The 20,756-nt window shown below is 51.8% G+C and overlaps 1 protein-coding gene across 1 annotated transcript in view; it reads right to left on the reverse strand.

The window, feature by feature from the left end:
• Window positions 1-5,157: 5,157 nt before the first annotated feature.
• Window positions 5,158-20,756, reverse strand: part of DKK3 (dickkopf WNT signaling pathway inhibitor 3) — a 48,310-nt gene continuing 32,711 nt past the window's right edge. Inside the window, exons 5-8 of the mRNA XM_082660240.1 lie at window positions 10,381-10,473; window positions 9,104-9,248; window positions 7,790-7,946; window positions 5,158-6,965 (exon numbers count right to left, since the gene is read on the reverse strand). Of these exons, the coding sequence (XP_082516366.1) occupies window positions 6,746-6,965; window positions 7,790-7,946; window positions 9,104-9,248; window positions 10,381-10,473 (615 nt within the window). The 3' untranslated portion in view covers window positions 5,158-6,745. The remainder of the gene's footprint in view (window positions 6,966-7,789; window positions 7,947-9,103; window positions 9,249-10,380; window positions 10,474-20,756) is intronic.

The following is a 20,756-nucleotide window of genomic DNA, read 5'->3' on the forward strand; positions in this document are numbered from 1 at the left end:
TGTAGTCTAGAGTATATGGAATAGAAGATAATCTGAATTAGCAAGTTTTTTGTTTGCTAAATAAAAGTATTCCATCTAAACAATTCTGTGTAATTTTTGCAAAACGAATCAGTATTTTGGTCACTAGCAGTCAAAAGCCTTCTAGGGCCACAAATCCTTAAATCCAGTGCAAAATTGTGTGTATGTGTAGTTTTCTAGGGGTCTAGTAAATGCTTTTTAAATCAGGTTTGCAAAGGAATTCATGGTCCAAATAAAGCTTGTAGCCACGTAGGCTTGGTGTACATGAAGCTGGTGTACAGAAGATGCTCCTTCAATGTCGTTCGTATGGGGAAAGGGGTACTACGATCATTTGGTTAGATATAGTGTTAATTTTCAAAACGTGGCTTTCAGAAACAATGCTTGACAAAATCAAGAGTGCGTTAAATCATGTGTGTCTGTTTAGAAAAGAATGCGACAATCACTAGGGGCCAAGCTAGGAGGGCAAAAAAGTGTTAGGGAGGGATGTGCTCCCCCTTCCCTGTGATAGCACCACCACCTACCTCCCCCTCACCAGTTAACCTGCACAGGAGAAGCTGGTCTTTTGACTGGTCAGAGTCTGAGAATTTACCAGGCCAGGGGATTATTTGTGGACCCAGGAGCCCTGCCTTAAAGGTGAGTACCGTGCTCCCCCTCTGCTGCCTTTGCTCCCAACCTGCCCCTTCCCCCAGTATAGAGGGCACACTTCATGTTCAGCCTTATAATGCTTTAAGCAACCCACTGAATTAGAAGGTATCATCTTGTTGAGATACAAATAATGCAGTGGTTCTGTTTTTCCAGTAACTATGCCAACTGTTTTGTAGAATGCAGTTTCGCACTGGAAGCAGACTTTGGGGGCAACCCTATAAATTTTAAGGCACTTTGCATTATTCAAACAATCTGACCTTGTTGAAGTTTTTTAGCCATTTGATTTAAAGCGCCTCCCCCCACCACACGCACAGTGGCTGCTGGATGTGCCACTCTGCTTGGAGAGGGAAGGAGGCTATGGTCAGAGCCCTCACTCCCCACTGGCTCTTTTCCACACCAGCTCTATAGATGGTGGAAGAGGGAAAAGAGCAGCCTTCTGTTGGTGGTGGTGAGGTTACTGTCCCCTTTTTACCTGGTCACCATGAACTCTCGTAGAAGGTAAGACGCCCTACGGGTCCTACCAGGCAAAGATTCAACTCCAAACAACAGTGGTGGTTCCTTATGAAACTTGACTATCTTTTGCCGACTTCCTGCTGGCAAGGGACATTCCTCTGAAATGCGTACCACGTTATCCCATGATGCCCTGGTCCCCACCAAGTCTTCAACCCTTAACTGCATGTTTCTTCCATGGCCCTGTCTCTGGGGCTGTGGGTGCAGTAGGAATCTATCTTTGCATCTGCCCTCCTCCACCTCACTGCTCCATCCAGTCGTCTCTCCCTGATGCTCCTCCTTCCATGGTATTAGTGGCAAGTCAATGTGTCCACCTTCTACACAACCATCCCCCTTTGAGATGTCAATGGCTCCCATACAAATTTTATTTTTTATTGAAGTATAGTTGATTTATATTGTGTTAATTACTGCTGTACAGCAAAGTGACTCAGTTATACAAATATATATACATTCTTTTTCATTATGGTTTATCACAGGATATTGAATTTAGTTCCCTGTGCTATACAGTAGGACTTTTGTTGTTTATCCATTCTGTATGTACCAGTTTACATCTGCTAACCCCAAACTCCCAATCCATCCTTCCCCACCTCCCTCCCCCTTGGTAACCATGAGTCTATTCTCTATGTCTGTGATTCTGTTTCTGTTTCATAGATAGGTTCATTTGTGTCATATTTTAGATTCCACATATAAGTGATACGGTATTTGTCTTTCTGACTTCACTTAGTATGATAATCTCTAGTTGCATCCATGTTGCTGCAAATGGCATATTTTTTATGGCTGAGTAGTATTCCATATGTACCACATCTTCTTTATCCATTCATCTGTCAATGGACATTTAGGTTGCTTCCATGTCTTGGCTATTGTAAATAGTGCTGCTGTGAACATAGGGGTGCATGTATCTTTTTGAATTATAGTTTTGTTCTGCATATATGCCCAGGAGTGGGATTGCTGGATCATACGGTAATTCTATTTTTAGTTTTCTGAGGAACCTTTGTACTGTTTTCCACAGTGGCTGCACCAACTTACATTCCCACCAACAGTGTAGGAGGGTTCCCTTTCTTCCACACCCTCTCCAGCATTTGTTATTTGTGAACTTTTTAATGATGGCCATTCTGACCGGTGGTACCTCACTGTAGTTTTGATTTGCATTTCTATAATAATTAGCAATGTTGAGCATCTTTTCATGTGCCTATTGGCCATCTGTATTTCTTCTTTGGAGAAATGTCTTTTCAGGTCTTCTGCCCATTTTTTTGATTGGGTTGTTTGTTTTTTTGTTGTTGAGTTGTCCCATCCAAATTTTATGAGTGTTTCTCTGAAAGTTCCTCCCATAGGTTTTAGCCAAAGGAATAAGTCTAATTTCCCCTGCCTCATAGGAGGTCAGACAGGGAAATAACCTGTTTTCCAAACACTGCCATCTCCCAAAAGGGGGTTTCTTACCACCTCTCTTGTCGTCTTTATATAGGGCAATTGAGTTGCTGCTGCTGCAGTGGCATCTCTCAGCAGCCCCTGTTATGAGGTGCCTAGCTACACAGCTGTCGGCCCTCTGACTTTGGAAACCCAATCTGGCTATCAAAACAATCTCTCATCTAGTTGCATTTCTTGACTCTCTGGAGGGGATGCACAAACTACAGGAATACTTAACTGCCCTTTATCCCATGCTTCCCTCCCACCACAGCAGGTCCCTGGCCTCTCCCTTCAGCTCTCATCCTTCTGCCCTGCACCCCTTTCTCCTGATTGTGTCAAAAGCGCAAAGAACCAGGCTAGGGAGGCTAGAAAAGCCAGACACTGGGAGGAGTAAAGGAAGGGAGCAGAAACAGAACATGAAGAGGGGAAGCTGGGAAGAGTCAGCAGCAATCATTTTTGTTCCATCACAGTCCTCTTCCAGTTTAGTCTAAGGCCCTGTGGGTGGACAAGCCAGCCACTCACCTGGGCGGAAGGTGGAGCTCAGACTTGGAGCCTGCACCACACACTCAAACACTTCATTTTCTAATCTTGCTTTCCCATTGAGGGTGGGAAAGCGGGTGGGTTGGGATTCATAAAGCTGCATGTTGTTCCCCTCTTAGTTGTTTCTGGTTTCAAACAACAAAGACTAACAGCAACTTTATCTGTCATATTCCTGGTTTACTTTAGAAGGAGTCCAGAAATAGTTGACAGAAGGGCTGCTTTCCTCCTCAACGTCATCAAGGACTCAGGCGTTTATCCTTCTGAGGTACGTAGAATAACAGCCCACAAAAGATGTCCATATCCCAAACCCCAGACCCTCTGAATATTTACCTTACATGGCAAAAGGGACAGCAGATATGATAAAGATTAAGGACTTTGCCATGGGAAGATTATTCTGGATTATATATGAGTCACTGGAAGTGAAAAACCTTTCCCAGCTGCAGAGATGGCACCAAAAGACCCAACCTGTTACTGCTGGCTTTGAAGATGAAGGGGGCCATGAGCCACAGAAAGAAAGCAACCTCTAGAGGCTAAAAAGGGCAAGGATGTGGTTTCTTCCCCAGAGCCTCCAAGAAGGCCGCCCTGCTGATGGCCTTGATCTTGATCACATGATCCCAAGATGGCTGCTGCAGCACCAAATGTCACATCCCAAACACCTGTGCTCAAAGGCAGGCAACCAGGGAAGGGGGTGGAGGGTGGGGATATACTTCCTGTAGGCCTCTTTCCTTCTGTCACTCAGGTAAAAAACCCTTCCCAGAAACTCTTTGGCAGCCTTCCCCTTACATTTCCAGGGCCCGGACTGGGTCATGTGGCCATCTCTAGCTGCAAGGGGGGGCTGGGAAAGCAAGTGTCCAGCTTTTTCAGCCTCTGTGATGGTGGGAGAAGCGCAAGGAAAGAGGGCTGGGATTAGCTGTCAGGTAATTGAAATGACAGCATCTACTGTGGCTTCCTTGGCAGGAACTCCAGATCTCGGGAAGGGCAGGCAGGAAGATGCAAGTACCAAACTCCACCTAACCTTTACGATATTCCACTTAGAACCGTGAGTAGAGGAGCTACACCAGCATCTATATGTGAATTTCAGCCAAGAATTTTGCCAAGCCTCTCATGTTCTTTTTGTGGCTATGATGACAAAGTAGAACAGGATAATATACCTGCATATAAGCTCCATGAGAAAGTGACCTAGTTTTTATGTCATGTACTACTGTCTCCCTGGCACCTAACGTAGGGCCTGACATTTAGTAGGTGCTCAGTAAGTTTTTGGATGAAATTTCAGCCTCTTCGCCAAACACTCAAATCTACCTTGCCTTCCAGCCATTATGAATTACTTGCAGTTCCCCCTATATACCATCCCTCCTCCTTGCCTCCCTCCCTCTGCCTGTAGCCCAGAATGCCCTTTCCTATTCCTTCTGTCCTCCTGATATACTATCATCTTGGAAAGCCAGTTCCCATGTCAGCTCTCCCAAGCCACGTGCTCCTTCGAGGATCCTGTAACGCTCTGTTCAGATATCGGGTTGACTGCTTTCATTTTGCCAGTGCTGTGTTTAGTGTATCTCCCTCATTAGGCTGTGATGCTTTCAGGGTAGGACCCTATCTGGATCAACTTGGTACCCCTAGTGCATATCACAGCACCTGGTTCTGAGTAAATATCTGTTGAGTAATAAAGATGTAGAGTGGTCCTGATGATTCTGGACATTGAAAACAGCTAATTTTAAGAGATAAACATCAGTATATCCTGAGCATACTGTACTAGATATTGTTTTGACTTCTAGCTCTATCACTTAATCTTTTTGAGTATCCATTTCTTCATCTGTTAAATGAAGAAAATATTCATGGGTTCAATGAAGATTGAATTCATATGGGTAGACTGTCTAATCTGGTGTCTATCAGTCACCCAGCTGACCTTCATATATAGTAGTTTATTATTATGGATTATTATGGTCACTGAAGATCTTACTGTGTTTGGCCCAGAACTGCATTTGATTAAAGAAGCCTCCCCAGAAAAGAGGCATACACATTCCATTTACTCTTTCAGAGACAATGAAGCACTGACACTCTTAAGGACTAATTCCCATCCCAAAATGGTTAACATTTCTAAAATATTTTGATGCTAAAAGAGGTGTGCTTCCATTGTCTGGAAAATTTGCTTTATGGAAGAACTTTTTATTTTCTTTTTGGACAATGCAGGTCATTTCTATTTTATGTTTTCTGGCTGAAAGGAATGTTTTCAAAGTCAAAAGGAAAAAGAAGTCCAAGAGCTACAAAAGAGTAGTTTAAGTGATTTATGCTTGATTTCTAAATGCAACATGTGTTTATACATAATTTAAAACTTGAAGAAAGCATGCTTATACAATTGTGTGTGACTTTAACATTTAATAACTCTGAATACGTGATAGAAACAGTCCATGACACTTGAAAATATCATTTATGGAACAGCATACAATTCAGTGCTCTTAGCCTGGATATTACAACCATATTTCACAAAGTCTTGCTTGGCTCGATTTTCTCCATGCAGTCAATATGGTCTTCAGTTGCTGGTAAGTGATTTTGCAAATTTCATTTATAATCCTGGCCCTAAGATTACCTAAGTACTGTTTCCGGCACATTAACTTACATATTATGCTCCGGTCATGTGTACCTTCAAAGTTACTGATATAGCTGACTGCCACAGGGGATAGTGTCAATACCTCTGTCTCCACTGGAGTGATGGCCACCCACACTGGGGAGAACGCTGTTTTTCTAACAAACAGCAGAACTTTAATCTTACAGGGATGTGTGAACTAGTTTGACCTTAGTTCCAGGTGTGCCTCAAAAAAAAATCTCATTCTTCATCCTCGTAGCGGGTACTTTAGGTGGCACTGAGGCTGGTGGGGAGAGCACTGGGCTTGGAATCACACCTGGGTGACATCCTGCTCTGGTCTTCACTAGCTGTGTGACTTGGCAAAGCCACTTGACATCTCTGAGCCTCCGAGATCCTGGCAGATGGGGAGACCAATGCCCCCTTCACCAGGCTGTGGTGAGAGGACATGACACTGCTGCCCTGGCACAGAGGTAGGAGCTGAGTAACCCTGCTGAGAGGATGAATGCAGGTAACGTGGAGTGAGAACGTTTAACCTGCAGCAGCTGAGGGCAGCGCTTGCCTGTGCCCATGGGGAGAATGGCATGAAAGATTCACTTGTTGCATTTTCGCAGGTTTACGTTTGCAAAGCAGGGCATTCTTCTCCACATGTTTGAGAGTCAACATTACCCCAAAACCCATCGTGGGGAAATTCTGCATTCTTTTCCATCCCCTCCCCTCCAACTATTCTCGAGGCAATGTCACACAAAACGAAACGTGCCGTCTGCCAACCAGCAGAGGCGAAGCAGCCAATACTTTGGACCAGTTTAGCAGCCCTATTCTACCTTCAGCCTCCCACACCCTGGTCTTCCCCGACACCAGAATTGTGGTGCATGGGGGAGGGGGTGGGTGCTGGGCAAGGGTGCAGCCCCTCATGTGGTTTTAAGCCAGAGGGGAAAATGTACTGGGAAGAGGCCACGGAAAAAAAGCCTGGTGAGCTCACACCTAGGGACACAGCTGGGGAAATAAATTAACTACTTCTGTTGCATGTCTACCCACAGAACAGGCCTGGGTCTAAATCTCCTCTCCCTCCAGCAGCTCCGAAGCGGCCCCGAGCTCCCTGAGAGCCATTTCCACTGACAGGCTCCTCTCCAGGTTCTCCAGCTCCCGGCGCACCTCCTCGATGAAGCCGCCGTCTTCATACTCATCAGGGACGTCTCTGGGCACCAGGTTTGCTCCGTCCTCATCGCGGCCCCCGACGAAGGTGGGCTTGCACACATACACCAGGCTGTGGCTGTGGAGGGAGGGACGGGGGCGAGGCCCAGGCCCCCAAACTGAGGCCCTGCCCTCTGCACAAGCCCAGCTCACCTTCACGGCACCTCCTCTAACATCCTGCCTTAAAGCAGATGCTGAGGGAGGGTCACCTTTGGAGAATGTGCACCAAGGTGAGCTCCCCCACGTGGAGCCACAGGTCTGTCCTCCTGTCACGGACCCTCTCTGGCAGCCCTGAGGACTTGGCGGTCTGAGAGTTTACAGCCCCCTGCCCACCTGGGCCCCCAGGCAGCAGCAGCCCCTGCTGCACCTATGGGGAGCCCTGGGCCTTGTGGGCCAGGGCCAGGGTTCTGTCTGTTTCCCCAGCCACCCTGGATCCTGCTGGGAGAGAAGGCAGAGCAGCGGCTGCTGAGTGAGATGCGCATGGAGAACTTAGCCTCTGAGCAGGCCTGGTGCTTCACGTCTCTCCACGGCCTCTACTCTGCTGGCCACTCTCCCGGCTGCCCTCCTACCTCTCTGACTGCACCTTCTCAGTCTCCTCTGCTCTTTCATTGTGATGCGCCTGGGCTCCCTCCGCACCCAGTCTTTTTTAACGTCATCTACTGAGGAGGCTTCAACCCTCACACAGATGAACCCAAATCTGTACCCCTGGCCACACCTCCTGAGCCCTAGTCCTATAGATCCGCTATTGGACCCTCCATCTGGAAGACCCAAGGACACCTCCAACTAAACCTACCTTAAATTAAATCCACATCTTCCCCCCACCCTGCTCCTGCTCCTGGGTCCCCACTGGGTGGCACCTCATTTGCTCTCAGCCCCCGACAGAAAGGGCAAGTGAGACCTCACCTATGAGGCTGGCAGAGGAGGCCACTGGCACACGGGCATCGGTCCAAAGCTCCATCAGGCTCCAGCTCCCAGGTGATGAGATCCAAAAGCCGGCTGGCAGGGTCGTGGCAGAGCTCACCCTCCACGGGCAGGGGTGTGCACACAGGAAACAACAGACCTGGAACCAGTTGAGGGTTACCCCTGTACCAGGCAGGCAGGCAGGCACCAAAGGAAGGAGCAGAGAAATGGGGTGCAGCCCCCCAGCTTCCACCCTGAACCCCAAAGTGGAGGTTGGGATTGAAGAGGTGGAATGGTAGGAAACCAGAATGATGGCATGGGCTCAGGAGGGAACAAGCCGGGAGGGCTGGAGCAGTTAGGGAGGACTGCCTGGAAGAGGTGGTCTTGTGCTGGGTTTTGAGGCCAGAGGTATGGAGAAATTAAGAGTAGAAAAAGGCACTGAAGTTTTTTTTGGAGGGGCAGGAATTATTATTACAAAATATGTTTTCAAAGAGAAAAAATCTGGAAGGATATAGATAAGACCTTTGCTTATCTGTATCTTCCAGTTTTCCTACACTGAAAATGTATTATTTGTATAATTAAAAAATGAAAGTAACTATGTTCATATATATATGGGCTTGTGAGAAAGGTTGGGACAGCAAGATTCCCAGATGGGCCAAGGAGTAGAGAGAAAAGGAGGACAGGTAAGCTGGACCCGGCCGAGGTCTTGGAAGGCCAACTGAGGAGTGGAATTGAAGTGACAGGACAGGAGCAACCGCAGCTCCCAGAGGAATGATACCCAGGGAGCCATGTCCTTGAGGAAAATTGCTGGGGCAGCAGGTACCAGGTGGACTAGGGCTTGAGGGAGGGGTTAAGGGACGGTTTCAGAAACACCCGTGGATAGGGAGAGCACCTGAGCAGACCTCACCTGGGAAGGGCAGTGAGAATGAGAGATGGGAGTAGAAGGGGGCCACTCTCAGGAAAGCGGACCAGGGCCAGGTGCTACCCTGAGGCCTGGGGAATGGGTGGAGTGTGATGGGGAGGGGGTGCCCTCATCCCACGCATCTGGGGGTATTCCTCCCTCCTTGGGCTCATGCATCCTGAAGGAATTTAATTTCCAGGCATCACAGGAGGAAAAGAAAAAGAGTGAGACAGAGAGCTGGTCTTCAGCCCCGGGAAGAAGTTGCGGTGCTGGGACACATACCAATGAGCATCGGGGACCCTGCCTAGGAGGAGGTCCCTGAAAAGGTGTGGTTGGCATGGACGGGGCCCCAGGAGGCCCAGTGTGCTAGAGCTTGGGACAGGGCTTGTCCTGCCCCCAGAGGGGAGCCCACCCACCTCTCTGGAAGGCACAGCACAGCCCCGGCTGGCAGTCCCTCTGGTTGTCACAGATGGTCCCGTTGCCGCCTTTGGTGGCCGTTCTGGTGCAGTGACCCCAGACGCACAGCTGGTCTCCACAACACTCGCTGTCCCGGGTGCAGAGCTGCAGCAGGGAGGGAAAACACAGGCGGCTCACGGACCTGAGGGAGCCCAGCCTGTCCCTGCCCCCAATCCAGAAGCCTGGAGACAGTGCAGGTCGGCTACCCCACATCCTCCTACTATAGACAGGAGGAAACCGAGCTCCTTGGTCTGGGGGTGTCTTAGGGAAGTCAAGGGGGTGGAGATGGGAGCTGGGCAGGAGACATGACACCTGGGGGAGTCCTACACAGCTTGAGATTTTATAAAGGATGGTTGCATCTTTTCGGTTCCCCCCCAGACTTGGCTTTGCCTCCTTTTCATTAGGTCCCTAATTAACGGTCAGGAAGGAAGATGGCTTATGGCCCACAGACGCAGGCAGCGGCGTGAATCTGATCAGCTGATTAAATTAAGGCCCAAGCCTGGACAGCCACAGGGACAGGAGGGCACTGGGTGCCTTGGACCTGGGGTCGCACGTGTGGAGTGGTGGCACCGAGCAGGCCAGGAGCTGCCTAACCACAGGTGGGGCCAGGCAGGGCGGCAAGAAGCCCTCTATTTTCCAAACTTGTTATCGTGCTGTGTTATTGCCTTAATAATGAAAAGGACCAGAAAAGCCCATATATGGCTTTGGCTAAAACATCTGTTGGGCAGAGGGAGTGTCGCTCTTCCCCGGCTTCCCGCTGCTCTGTGGAACCTCCATCTGGAACATGGCTCTGGCTTCTTCCTGGGCCTCCTTCTGCCCTCTCTGAGCAGACTGGGAGAAAGATCTGGGGCGTGGGTTGCCCCTTCCCTGCCCAAGGGCTGCCGTGGTGTTGCCGGCTGCATCTACTGGGATGGTTTTCCCCAGGGAAGGGGCAGGGTAGGGCCTCCTCTGTCCTCCCTCTGCATCTCTCGTATCTATGAGGCAGGCACTGGGGCCAGAAGCCACTGGGCGGGTAGGGTGACAGCAGGTCTGCAGATGGCTTCTGGTCACCCCAGGAGTCAGCCCCACTGGGCACCATGGACTGGCTGTTCCAAGCGTGGACACGGTGGGGCCCCATAGGAGGCTTCCAGGAAGCCCAGCTGAGAACTGGGGGCCACTGGCCTTCTCCCCCAGGTCCCCTTTTCTGGGCCCCCATGGCCCTGGCGCTGCAGCTCTGGGGGCCTCTGGGCACACTCACTGTCTGCTGGTCCCGGCACGGCTGGCAGGAGTACTCGAAGCTGGAAAACTGGCAGTACCTGCCAGGCCCACAGTCCTCATCAATGATGCACTCCTGGGAGGGAGGGGAGGGGAGGAGAGGAGAGGGGAGGGGAAGAGGGAGCAGCTTCATCAGTGAAAGGCAGATCAGCTGACCCGCGGTGCCCTGGAAGGGCCAAGCCCCACTTTATCCCGAAGTCTTAGCCCACAGGAATGGCCTCCAGACTCGTCTTACACCCAGGCGGCCCGCCGGGCTCTCTCACTTCAGCATCCACTCCCTCCAGGCTGGCGGGGGCCCTCACCCACCCCGCACGCCCGGGCTTCTGCCCTGCAGGATGCCACACCCAGTGCACACAATCGAGTCTGCGTGCAGCCCTCCCCCTCACACACCCGGGATGGGAGCACAGAGACTCAGCCATTCTTCAAGGAGGAGCAGATGGATTTAATAAGAAGAGCTAATGAGTTCCAGGCCCAGGTGGCTGCACAGGAAGGGCTGGGGTCCAGGCCCAGTAGGGCCCTGCTGACAGTGAAGGAAAAGTGCTGCAGAGGCTGTGCAGCTGGGGGGCTGTCGGGGGGCCTCCTGGGGGTCCTGGTCTGGGGTCCAGGGCTGCCTGGCAAAGGCAGCTGCCAGCTTTGAAACCCGAGGAGGGTGCAGCTGGCACTCAGCCCTCCAGCCCAGGTGCCTTCTCATGGCTGCCAGCCCTGCTCGGCCGGACAAATGGAGGAGAAAGGGAGAGAAGGGATCTGTCCACCCCAAGGCCCAGAAAAGGGAGGCCACTGCAGCCCGGCCATGGTCACCCGTCACTGGCAAGAGCAGGGCTGCTTTAGCTCCGGGCCTGCTGTCAGGCTCCGGCCTGGGAATTGGCAGCTTCAGAGGGAGAGGAGGGCAGCAGAGGCGAGAGGCATAAGATCCACCACTGACAACCCGTCATGGTGCCAGCCCCGGCGGGCTCAACGTCCCCGGTCTACCTCGTGGCTTCCCCAGCAAGCAGCAGGGAGGGATTACTTTCCCCATGCTATCAACCTGGAAACTGAGGCTCAGAGAGGCCAAGGGGGCCCCCCAAGATAGAACAGCTATTCAGGGTAGGGGGACCCTCTCCACCACCAGCCCTTGGCTGAGGGGGCCTAGGGCTCCAGATGTGGCCGTCAGGGACCCACGGATGAGAAACTCTCCTGAGGCAGGTGTTCTGGGGCCCCAGCAAACCTTATGGGAGGGTCTGGGGGAGGGAGGGACCTGCCTCCCCGCTCTGACCTGGGCATGCTCCATGCTGAAAGCAGGTGTGGAGCCGGACCCAGAAAGGCCTGGATGCGCAAGCCCTGGCCTAAGTGGCCTGGGCTGGTCCCTCCCTCTGCTCTGTGAGCTGAGGCACCAGTGCTAATGGGTATGGACAGGAGACTGTGAACGGGGTCTTCTAGGGACCCCCAGGGCCAGAGCATGTGTGTAGGCCTGGGGGTCAGCAGGGAGGCTCTGGCCAGGTAGCCTAGGGAATGAAGCTTTGTCCCTGGGAAGTGACAGGTGTCCCCAGGCCAACACTGCAGGCCTAAGAAGATGGGTATTTGGTTCAGGGCAGCTGCAGGCTTGGCCTCTGCATAGGACTGTTGCAACTCCCGCCCGGCACTGACCCCCAGCCTGGCATACCTCAGAGCATGCGGTCATGCTCTGTTCACCAAGCAAAGCTCACCCAGCCAGGAAGACCATCAGTCCCACTGGACACCATCTTCCAACAGCCCCTTTGAGCGATGGCGGGGAAGAGGCCAACCTGGAGACGTGGTACCAGTCACCCCCGTGTGCCAGGCTCTGTGCTCACCAGGGGCTCCAGAAGGGACCAGGGCTGACACCCAGAACAAGTGAAAAGTAATTTAAATCTCTACTGTAACCTCTCAAAAAGTGTCCAAGGGTAACCAAGCAGGACCCAATGGGGCCTTCCTGGGACAGACCCTCACCCCCACCCCATGTCCTCCGCCTGCCTCTTGTTTGTAGAAAAACTTTAACCTCCTAGGCCTTCCCTGAGTTCTGAAGAAAAAATTTAATCAGAGAAGTGAGAAAATGCAGAACCAAAGGAAAACAGTCAAGCAAGACAAAACAGTGATAGTTTAGCCATTAAATATGTCCTTGAGCCGTTTTGCAGTTACTGAAACCCCCAGCAGGTGGAAGAAGTTAACTAGATGCTGATCACAAGCCCACGGACCCCAGGCAATTGGAACCAGAAGACTGATGATGTTGACTCCCAGTTACCTTCCCACCCATCAGAAGAATGTCCGCAAGCTCATCACGCACATGTGCAACTCTCTCCCTCAACCTGTCTTTAAAAACCCTTCCCTGAAAGCCATCGGGGAGTTGGGATCTTCTGAGCTTTACTCCTTGCTTGGCCTTGCAACAAACGCTGCACTTTCCTCACCACAACCCAGCATCAGAAGATCCGCTTTACTATGTGCAGGCAAGTGGACCCAAGTTTGATTCAGTAACAAAAGGAGAGCACACTGCCCACCACCCTGCAAGATGACCTAAAATTGCTCTTCTCTGTGTCTCCCCAGCGTCCCACGCATCTCGGCCCACGAGCCCCCTCCCACGGCTCTGCCCGAAGTTTCCATCACCACAGCAGTGCAGCAGCTCAGCAAGTAGGGTCTGCCCTCCCAAAAGGAATCGATCTTGTCCCTGTTCCCAACCCAGCAACCCTAAAAGGTCGGCTGTTTTTACTGGTGAGAAAACTGAGTCTCAGAGGGGCGGAAGGGCCGCCCAAATCAGGGGCTGAGCTGGGGGCAGGGCACTCAGTCTGTGTGACTCAGTCTGTGTGACCCCAGAGTCCATAATAGCCTGAGAAGCCGACAGGTTTTTAAGTAAAGCACTCAGCCACCACACCTTCCTCGACACAGACTCAACTCAGCCAGTTAAGCCAGAAGCGTCCTGACATTTCTTCCAAAACAGAATAGCAAGAGCATGGGGTGGTGGGGGCAGGAGGGAGGGAGTAGAGGGCCCACAGGTATCAAGGCCCTTCTCTGAACCCGGCCACATTTTGAAGCATTGGGATGCAAACGTGAATAGGAGAAGGCCTTTGCCCTCAAAGAATTTATCATTCAATTAAAAAAAAAAAAATGCAACCCAGCAGAAAAGAGAGAAGGGTATGAACAGACAACTTACAGCCAGTGAAACTGCTTTGTCTCTTCACGCAGAAAAGATATTCGAGGGGCTTCCCTGGTGGCGCAGTGGTTGAGAGTCTGCCTGCCAATGCATGGGACACGGGTTCGAGCCCTGGTCTGGGAGGATCCCACAGGCCGCAAAGCAACTGGGCCCGTAAGCAACAACTACTGAGCCTGCGCGTCTGGAGCTTGTGCTCCGCAACAAGAGAGGCCGCGACGGTGAGAGGCCCCCGCTCACCGCAACTAGAGAAAGCCCTCGCACAGAAACGAAGACCCAACACAGCCATAAATAAATAAATAAATAAATAAATAAAGATGTTCGATTTCACCAATAACCAAGAAAATGCAACTTAACAGAGCTGGATACCACGTTTTCACTTAGAACAGAAACAAGAAGTTTGATACTATCTGCAGTAGGCAGAATACTCCCCCCCTACCCCAATGTCCACACCCTCATCCCTGGAAGCTATGGACATGTCATGTTACATGGCAAGGGGACATTAAAGTCACAGGTGGAATTAAGGGTGTTAATCAGCTGACCTAAGGAAAGAAGCCTGGATTTTCCAGGTGCACCCAGTGTAATGGTAAGGGGCTTTGCACGTGCCAGGGAGCAGCAGGGTCAGTGTCACGGCAATGCCACATGCAAAGACCCTCATCCCCAGTTATCCAGACCTAACTGGCTTTGACTATGGAAGGGCCATGGGCCAAGGATCAGTATTTCTCCTAGACCTTCCAGAAGGAGCCAATACTTTGATTTCAGTCCAATGAGACTCCTGTTGGACTTCTGATTTATGGAAATGTACGATAATAAATTCCTGTTTTTAAACCACTAAATATATGGTAAGCTGTTACAGCAGCAATAGGAAACTAATACATTGCATAATATCCCAAGTTGGTAGGGATTTGAGAAATTGAGCATTGCCAGATGGCAGTTAGGGGGTAATTAAAGTTGAAGTAGATGTTCTTTGCAGGCAACTCATCAGCATCTATCAAAAATGTAAATGCATAGATCCTTTGACCCAGTAATTCCCCTTCCAGGTGGCTATCCTCAGAAACACTCATCCATATGTGCAAATATCCAAGTACAGGGATGTTTAAGGCTATACATCAGTATAATATTTGTAATCCAGAAATAATGGAAATGCCCAATAAGAGGGGACTGATTAAATTATTGTACAATCATTTCGTGGGAAAATGGCACCAGGCAGACATTAAAAAGAATGAGGTAGTTCTTTGCACTGTGATGTTTACAATCCATCACTAAGTAAAACAAGCAAGTGAAAGAAGCATGTAATCTCACTCCTGTAGAGCAGAATAACAATACGTGTGACACGCGCCTGGACCCCGCACAGCGCCTGGCATGTGGGGGCACCTGATGGATACCGCTTAGTGGATGAAACCACTTGTATATTACTGGAGCAAACAGGCTAACAAAATGCTGACCGTTAGCATTGATCTGGGAACCAAAGCAAGAAAATATGCACATTCCATTAACTTGGCTTCTCATTCCCCAAGAATCCTGTAGACTTGGAATTTTTACTACATATTTCCCTTTCCAGATCTTTAATTTAAAAGATATGAGCTGTGGGGGCAGGGGCGGACTTCCCTGGTGGTCCAGGGGCTAAGAGCCCACGTTCCCAGTGCAGGGGGCCCGGGTTCGATCCCTGGTCAGGGAACTAGATCCCACACGCTGCAGCTAAGAGTTCACATGCCGCAACTAAAGATCCCACATGCTGCAACTAAAGATCCCGCAATGAAAATCCCACATGCCGCAACTAAGACCTGGGGCAGCCAAATAAATTAAATTAAAAAAAAAAAGATATGAGCTAAGAGCCCCTGCTGTTCACAATTCTCCATCAAGCAAAGAACAGCTTCATCCTCAGGAATATCTTCCTTTCCCTAAACTGACTCCTACGCAGAACAAAGCATTCCCTACAGAGTCACAGTGAAGCAATTCATTTTTTTCTAGGTATGGAAAAATTTTTGGCATGGAACCTTGCCAAACACTTTTGAAAAATCCAGATACACTAAAGCAATGGTTTCCTTTGCAGACATGTTTCTGCTACCTGCCAGGGGCTCTGGCAGGTTAGTTCAGCATGACTGACCCCCAGGAAAGCTCGGTGCTTCTTTGTTAACGGTCTGCCAGCTCGCTTACTGTGGATGTGCATTCCCAGCAGCTAGAAATGCTGGAGATGCTCTTTGAGAATTGTGATCATACTGGAAACCTTGGAACTTCAAAGTGTAAAGAACCCCTAGAGGCCAAAAGAGCAGAAACTGAATTCTGGTTTTGCCACTTCACAGCTGTGACCTATCTCACCGGGCTGTGAGAATGCCAAAAAATTTTTAAAAAAGAAAGAAAAGAAAAAAATGAAGGGCTCATGTGAGCACCACGGAGCAGGTGGGATGAGGTGCTGGGGTGAGATGACAAGCTGAGCCTACACCAGCTGCCCACGGTGTTCTGGCACCAGGCCCAGGCACGGCCGGGTCACTGCTGCCGCCACTCAGCACCAGTTCTCCTGACTCCCCCCAACGCGGGCCTTAGTACCCACACTTCCCAGATGTGGAAACTGAGATTTAAGGTGAAGGATCTGTCCAGAGTCACCCAGCCCAGACGTGGCGTTGCAAGTCCAAGCCAGTGGGTCTGACCCTAAGGACATGATCCTTCCATCTCCCCTCCTGGGAGGATCACCTCTCTCCCTTCAGTGCCAACCAGTCCCCTGTGCCTCAGTCCCAGCTTAGCAGAGCCCGCCTGGGACGAGGCCACAGGCCCCACACATCCCCGGAGACTCAGGGCCAGGGCCACGGCCCGTGGGCATCTGGGCCTCAAAGCTGGGTCACTTAGAGCCAGCTTCTTCGGAGGCTCCCCGGTCCCGGCCACTCGCTGTCTGTCCCCACCCCTCCCTCCCATCCTGGTGGGGAAGGCTGACAAACAGCCCAGAGGCCTGCTGTCAGGACCGCAGCCATTCAGAGGACGGGGGTGGGGGGGTGGGGGGAGGCTTTGTTGTTCCGAGGACGGAGCTATGTTTAGAAGGCGCTCTGCACAGCACTCTGCTCAGAGGCCGGCGCGGAGGCGGGACCGGCAGGGAACACGCTGGAGATCTGGCAGGATGCTAGGCCGGGAAATGGCCCTGGCACTTCGACACTACCACGAAATACTGGAAAATGGCAAAGGAGACATTCTGCGTCTTTGATTTTCCATTTCAGAGTTTATCAGGGGAGGCAAAGGAAGGGGGAGAAAACAGCACAGGAACCCCGCGAGGCTTTCCTCGGCTTCTGTGTGGCGAGCGGCGGGGGGAGCTCAGCTTCTCTGTGGCCCTCCTGCTGCCACACTTCGCTTCTCACACTGGCCGGGACATGTTGTTCATGGTCCCCGGGAATCCAGACATTCTTATATCGAGAGGCCTAAAGGAGGAGGCCACCAGGGGGGCCCCTGCCAGGGCTGAGGCTTTCCACAGGCTCCTCTCAAGCCCATCTTCAGGGGAACCAGCCAGGGCACATGAAATGAAGGCCCAGGGGACCTCCACCAGCTGAAACTCGCTGGCCCTTGTAGCTACAGCCCCTGCAGCAGGGAAGGTTCAGAGAGCACCTGCTTGGGCTTCCATGGCTCTCTCTATCCTCACAGCCCCGTGAGGTCACTTCACATCCCCCAGCACGTGCCCGGCGCAGAGTTGCCATTCAGTTAAAAATACATAGATGAACCAAAGACCAATCTCCACTTTGCAGGTAAGTAAACTGAGGCTCAGAGCCCAAGGTCATCGATGGAGTTGGAAACACTAAGATGTAAACCCAAGTCCCTCAGACCCCCAAGCTGAGGCTCACTGACCTTCCACCACACCCTGTTGCCTCTGAATACCCAGGTACAGGTTGAATTATGCTCCCCCCAAATTCATATTTTGAAGCCCTGATTCCTAGTACCTGTGAATGAAAAATGTTGCCTGCCATATCAGTAAACAAAGGATGTTGCAGCCGTCAAGCCATCACATGACAGCTGCCCCGAACCATGAGCCCTGAGGGAACTCAGGATGGAGACAAACCAAAGGGGCTGCCCACTGCCAAGCCCTCAGCCACTGCAGTCACCCCCAACTGTGTACCCCGGGGGAATTCAGAATGGAGAAAAGCAGGGTACTGGCCCCAGACAGCTGAAGTGCACATCAAAGGAATGATTTCAGTGAGCCCAGACTCTTGCATCTTCCCATACATAGAACAGTGCTAACTTCCTTATCTTGAGATATCTGGTTTTCTTTAATTAATAGTAATCTTTTGATGTCCTGACTACCTGGTCTTCGTTACAAAAACTCCTGTATATCCTGGCTCCACCCCCCCCCTCCGCCTTGCCTCTTCGGAACACTCCCTCAGAGTGATCTGAGAGTCCTCTCTTCCGGGCTTGAAGTCCTCATAATGTCCACCAAATAAAACATAACTCTCAACTTGCAGGTTGTGTTTGTTTTTTTTTTCAGTCGGCATACCTCAGAATGTGACCGTATTTAGAAATAGGGTCATTGCAGATATAATTACTTAAGATGAGGTGATTAGGGTGGGCCCTAGACCGATACACCTGGTGTCTTTATGAAAAGGGGAAATTTGGACACAGAGACAGACACTGCTGGAAGGAAGACGTTGTGAAGAACAGAGAGAAGATCTACAAGCTGTTCAGCCCTCAGAGGACCCACCTCGGCCAACAGCTCGACGTCAGACCTCCAGCCTCCAGAGCTGCGAGACAACACGTTTCTAGTGGGTCACCTTGTCACCTAGCTTGCTTTATTCTGGCAGCCCTAGGAATCTGACACCCGCCGCTCCCAACAAGCCTGTGGCCAAATCTCCTCTGTTTCAGACCTAACACACACATCCAGCCTCTGTCCCTGAGCTTCAAATCTCCCTCGGGGTGGGAGCCAGAGGTATGACAGAGGGGATGGGGTCGGTGGCGGGGGAAAGACACGGCACATTCTGAAGGATTTTTACCCCAGGGACTGGAGCAAGGTTTCTGCGTTGAGCCCAGAAACTTTCAACCAGCAAGTTTTGGGCCCCAGGCCCATGCTCTGGTTACAGAGTTTGGATGGATGGTCCTCTCCTGGTCCCAGGTGTGTAGTGGTGGTGCCGGGCCCTGAATGCTCCTGGGATGCGGGGATGGTACAGTCTGAGATAAACAAATGTCCCTCCCAGACGTGGGGCTGTTCTCTGAGCCCCGGCCCTCCTGAGCAGACTGTGGGCACCAACCGTCCTCATCTTCCCAGAACTGGGGGGGCTTCCTGGGATGCGGCCCCTGCAGTGCCAACACTGGGGAAGTCCCGGGCACTCTGGGAGCACACACCCTCACACCTCCCTCTCCGGGCCCCGTCGCTGCACTCAACGCACTCTGGTTACTCTATGTCCTCCAGCCCCTCAAGGCCACGTGGCACCAGTGTACCTGGGGTTGGCATGAGGGTGAGCTGCAGGCTTTGGGGCCCCAGCCTGGAATTGAATATGGGTTCACTTACAAGCTGGGTGACCTTGGGCAAATTACTGAGCCTCTCTGTGCCTCGATTTCTCTGTAAAATGAGAATCCTCAAGAGGCTGTTGGACAGATGAAAAGAGATAAAATGTGCATGCTCTTGGAACAGTGCTGGGCGCCCAGGACTCAACCCCCAGGGCGCACCTCTGTCTGCGCTCGTAACTCACTGCAGGAGCTCAAAAGGTGACCGTGGGAAGCCTTGAGTAAGCTTCTGAGCTAAGTTCAGGCCAGCAGATCTCATTCTAGAGTGAATACCTGTCCTACTGAAAAGACCCAGAATGTCAGGTGCAGCCAGGGCTCTCCATCCATCACCACAAGACAACCTCCTGCTTCACCCTGGAGCCCTCTGCTGTGGGGAGACAGGAGGGAGAAGGACAGGTGCGCAGAAGTACAAGGGCGGCCCAGGGATGCCCAATTACGAGAGGGCATGCAAGCGGCCAGGAGACACGATTCAATCACCCTGGGTGCTAGGCATTTGGCATCCCTCATCTCATCTCATCGTCTTCCAAAGTGAGCAAGAGAAGCCCAACTTTACAGACCAAGGCAGTGAGGTCACTTGCCAAGGTCAAGGGTAAGAAGTGGTAAGGCGGGGCACTCAGCCCAAGAGTTCCATCTGACCCCGACCCAGTGCTCTAGGGAGAAAAGGGCAGACCCCAGCGAACAGGCAGCCTGGGGGCCCAGGCCAGGGGGCAGGAGGGAGAAGTGTGGGGCAGGAGGCCTCTGGGGGAGCCTGGGAGCTGCCAGCTCTGCCTGCAAGGGAGGGCAGGGTCTCCAAGGCTGGGCCCTGGTGCAAGTGCCCAGAGGGCTGGGAGCGGTGCTGAGAGCAGCGGCAGGCGGCCTCCCCTTCCTTCTACAGGATCTCCAAGTCAGCTTCCCCTGTTCCTCAGACTCCTTTTTTGACCTTAAGACCAGGTCAATCGCAGGAGCTGTGACACTCATGCACATTTGTCTCGAACACAGCAGGGTGCCCCCAGCCTCTCCTAGACGCTGCCCTGGAAACTCTCAGCCAAAGCTGCAAACCTCACCCAGGGCTGTGGCCTGACCCATGCTGCAGGGATAGCCTGATGGAAAAACCCAGGCCAGAGCCAGGAGCCCACGCCAACTATCATTATCCTAAAGTCCCAGCATCTGCAAAGGCCTGGGGCTCCGGGGCTGCTCCCACCAATACCTCTTCCCCAGTCACACAACCCGTGAAACAGGAAAATGTGGCCCCAGCTGGGCTCAGCACACGAGGTGTGGAGACCCATACCCCAGAGCCTGCGGTGCCCATATCACTCAGGACACGGTCCTGGAGTTCTCCTCTCCTCCTGGCCCCCAGCCCAGACCTCGGGCCCTCTGAGGAGACCGTCACACCCACAGGTCCTCAAGGACGGAGAGGGGTGTTCCAGACTAAAGCCTGTCCCACAGACAGGCCACAGAGACAGCCAGCCCCACACTCACGGAACTTCCCAGCACATTCTTTTAGCCTGAGCCATGTTGCCTCTGGGGAATTTCTACCCATATTTAATTCCAAAAAAAACGTATTCACGTGTCCAATCTGTGTCTAACCAATTGAGTGTTGTCACCGCCTGGGTTAGAAGCAGTGGAGTGAGCCCTCCACCCTCTCCCCATCCACGTTTCTGAGGCTCTGAGTCTGCACGGCCCCTACCTCCCATTCCGAAGGCAGACTTTGAAGGTCTGACCTTCACCAAATACACACGGGACCCAGCTGGTGCAGAAGAAGCCTGCTGCCC

This window comes from Grampus griseus, assembly GCF_964374135.1.
Source record: "Grampus griseus genome assembly, chromosome: 8".
In the NCBI taxonomy this organism is placed as follows: domain Eukaryota; kingdom Metazoa; phylum Chordata; class Mammalia; order Artiodactyla; family Delphinidae; genus Grampus; species Grampus griseus.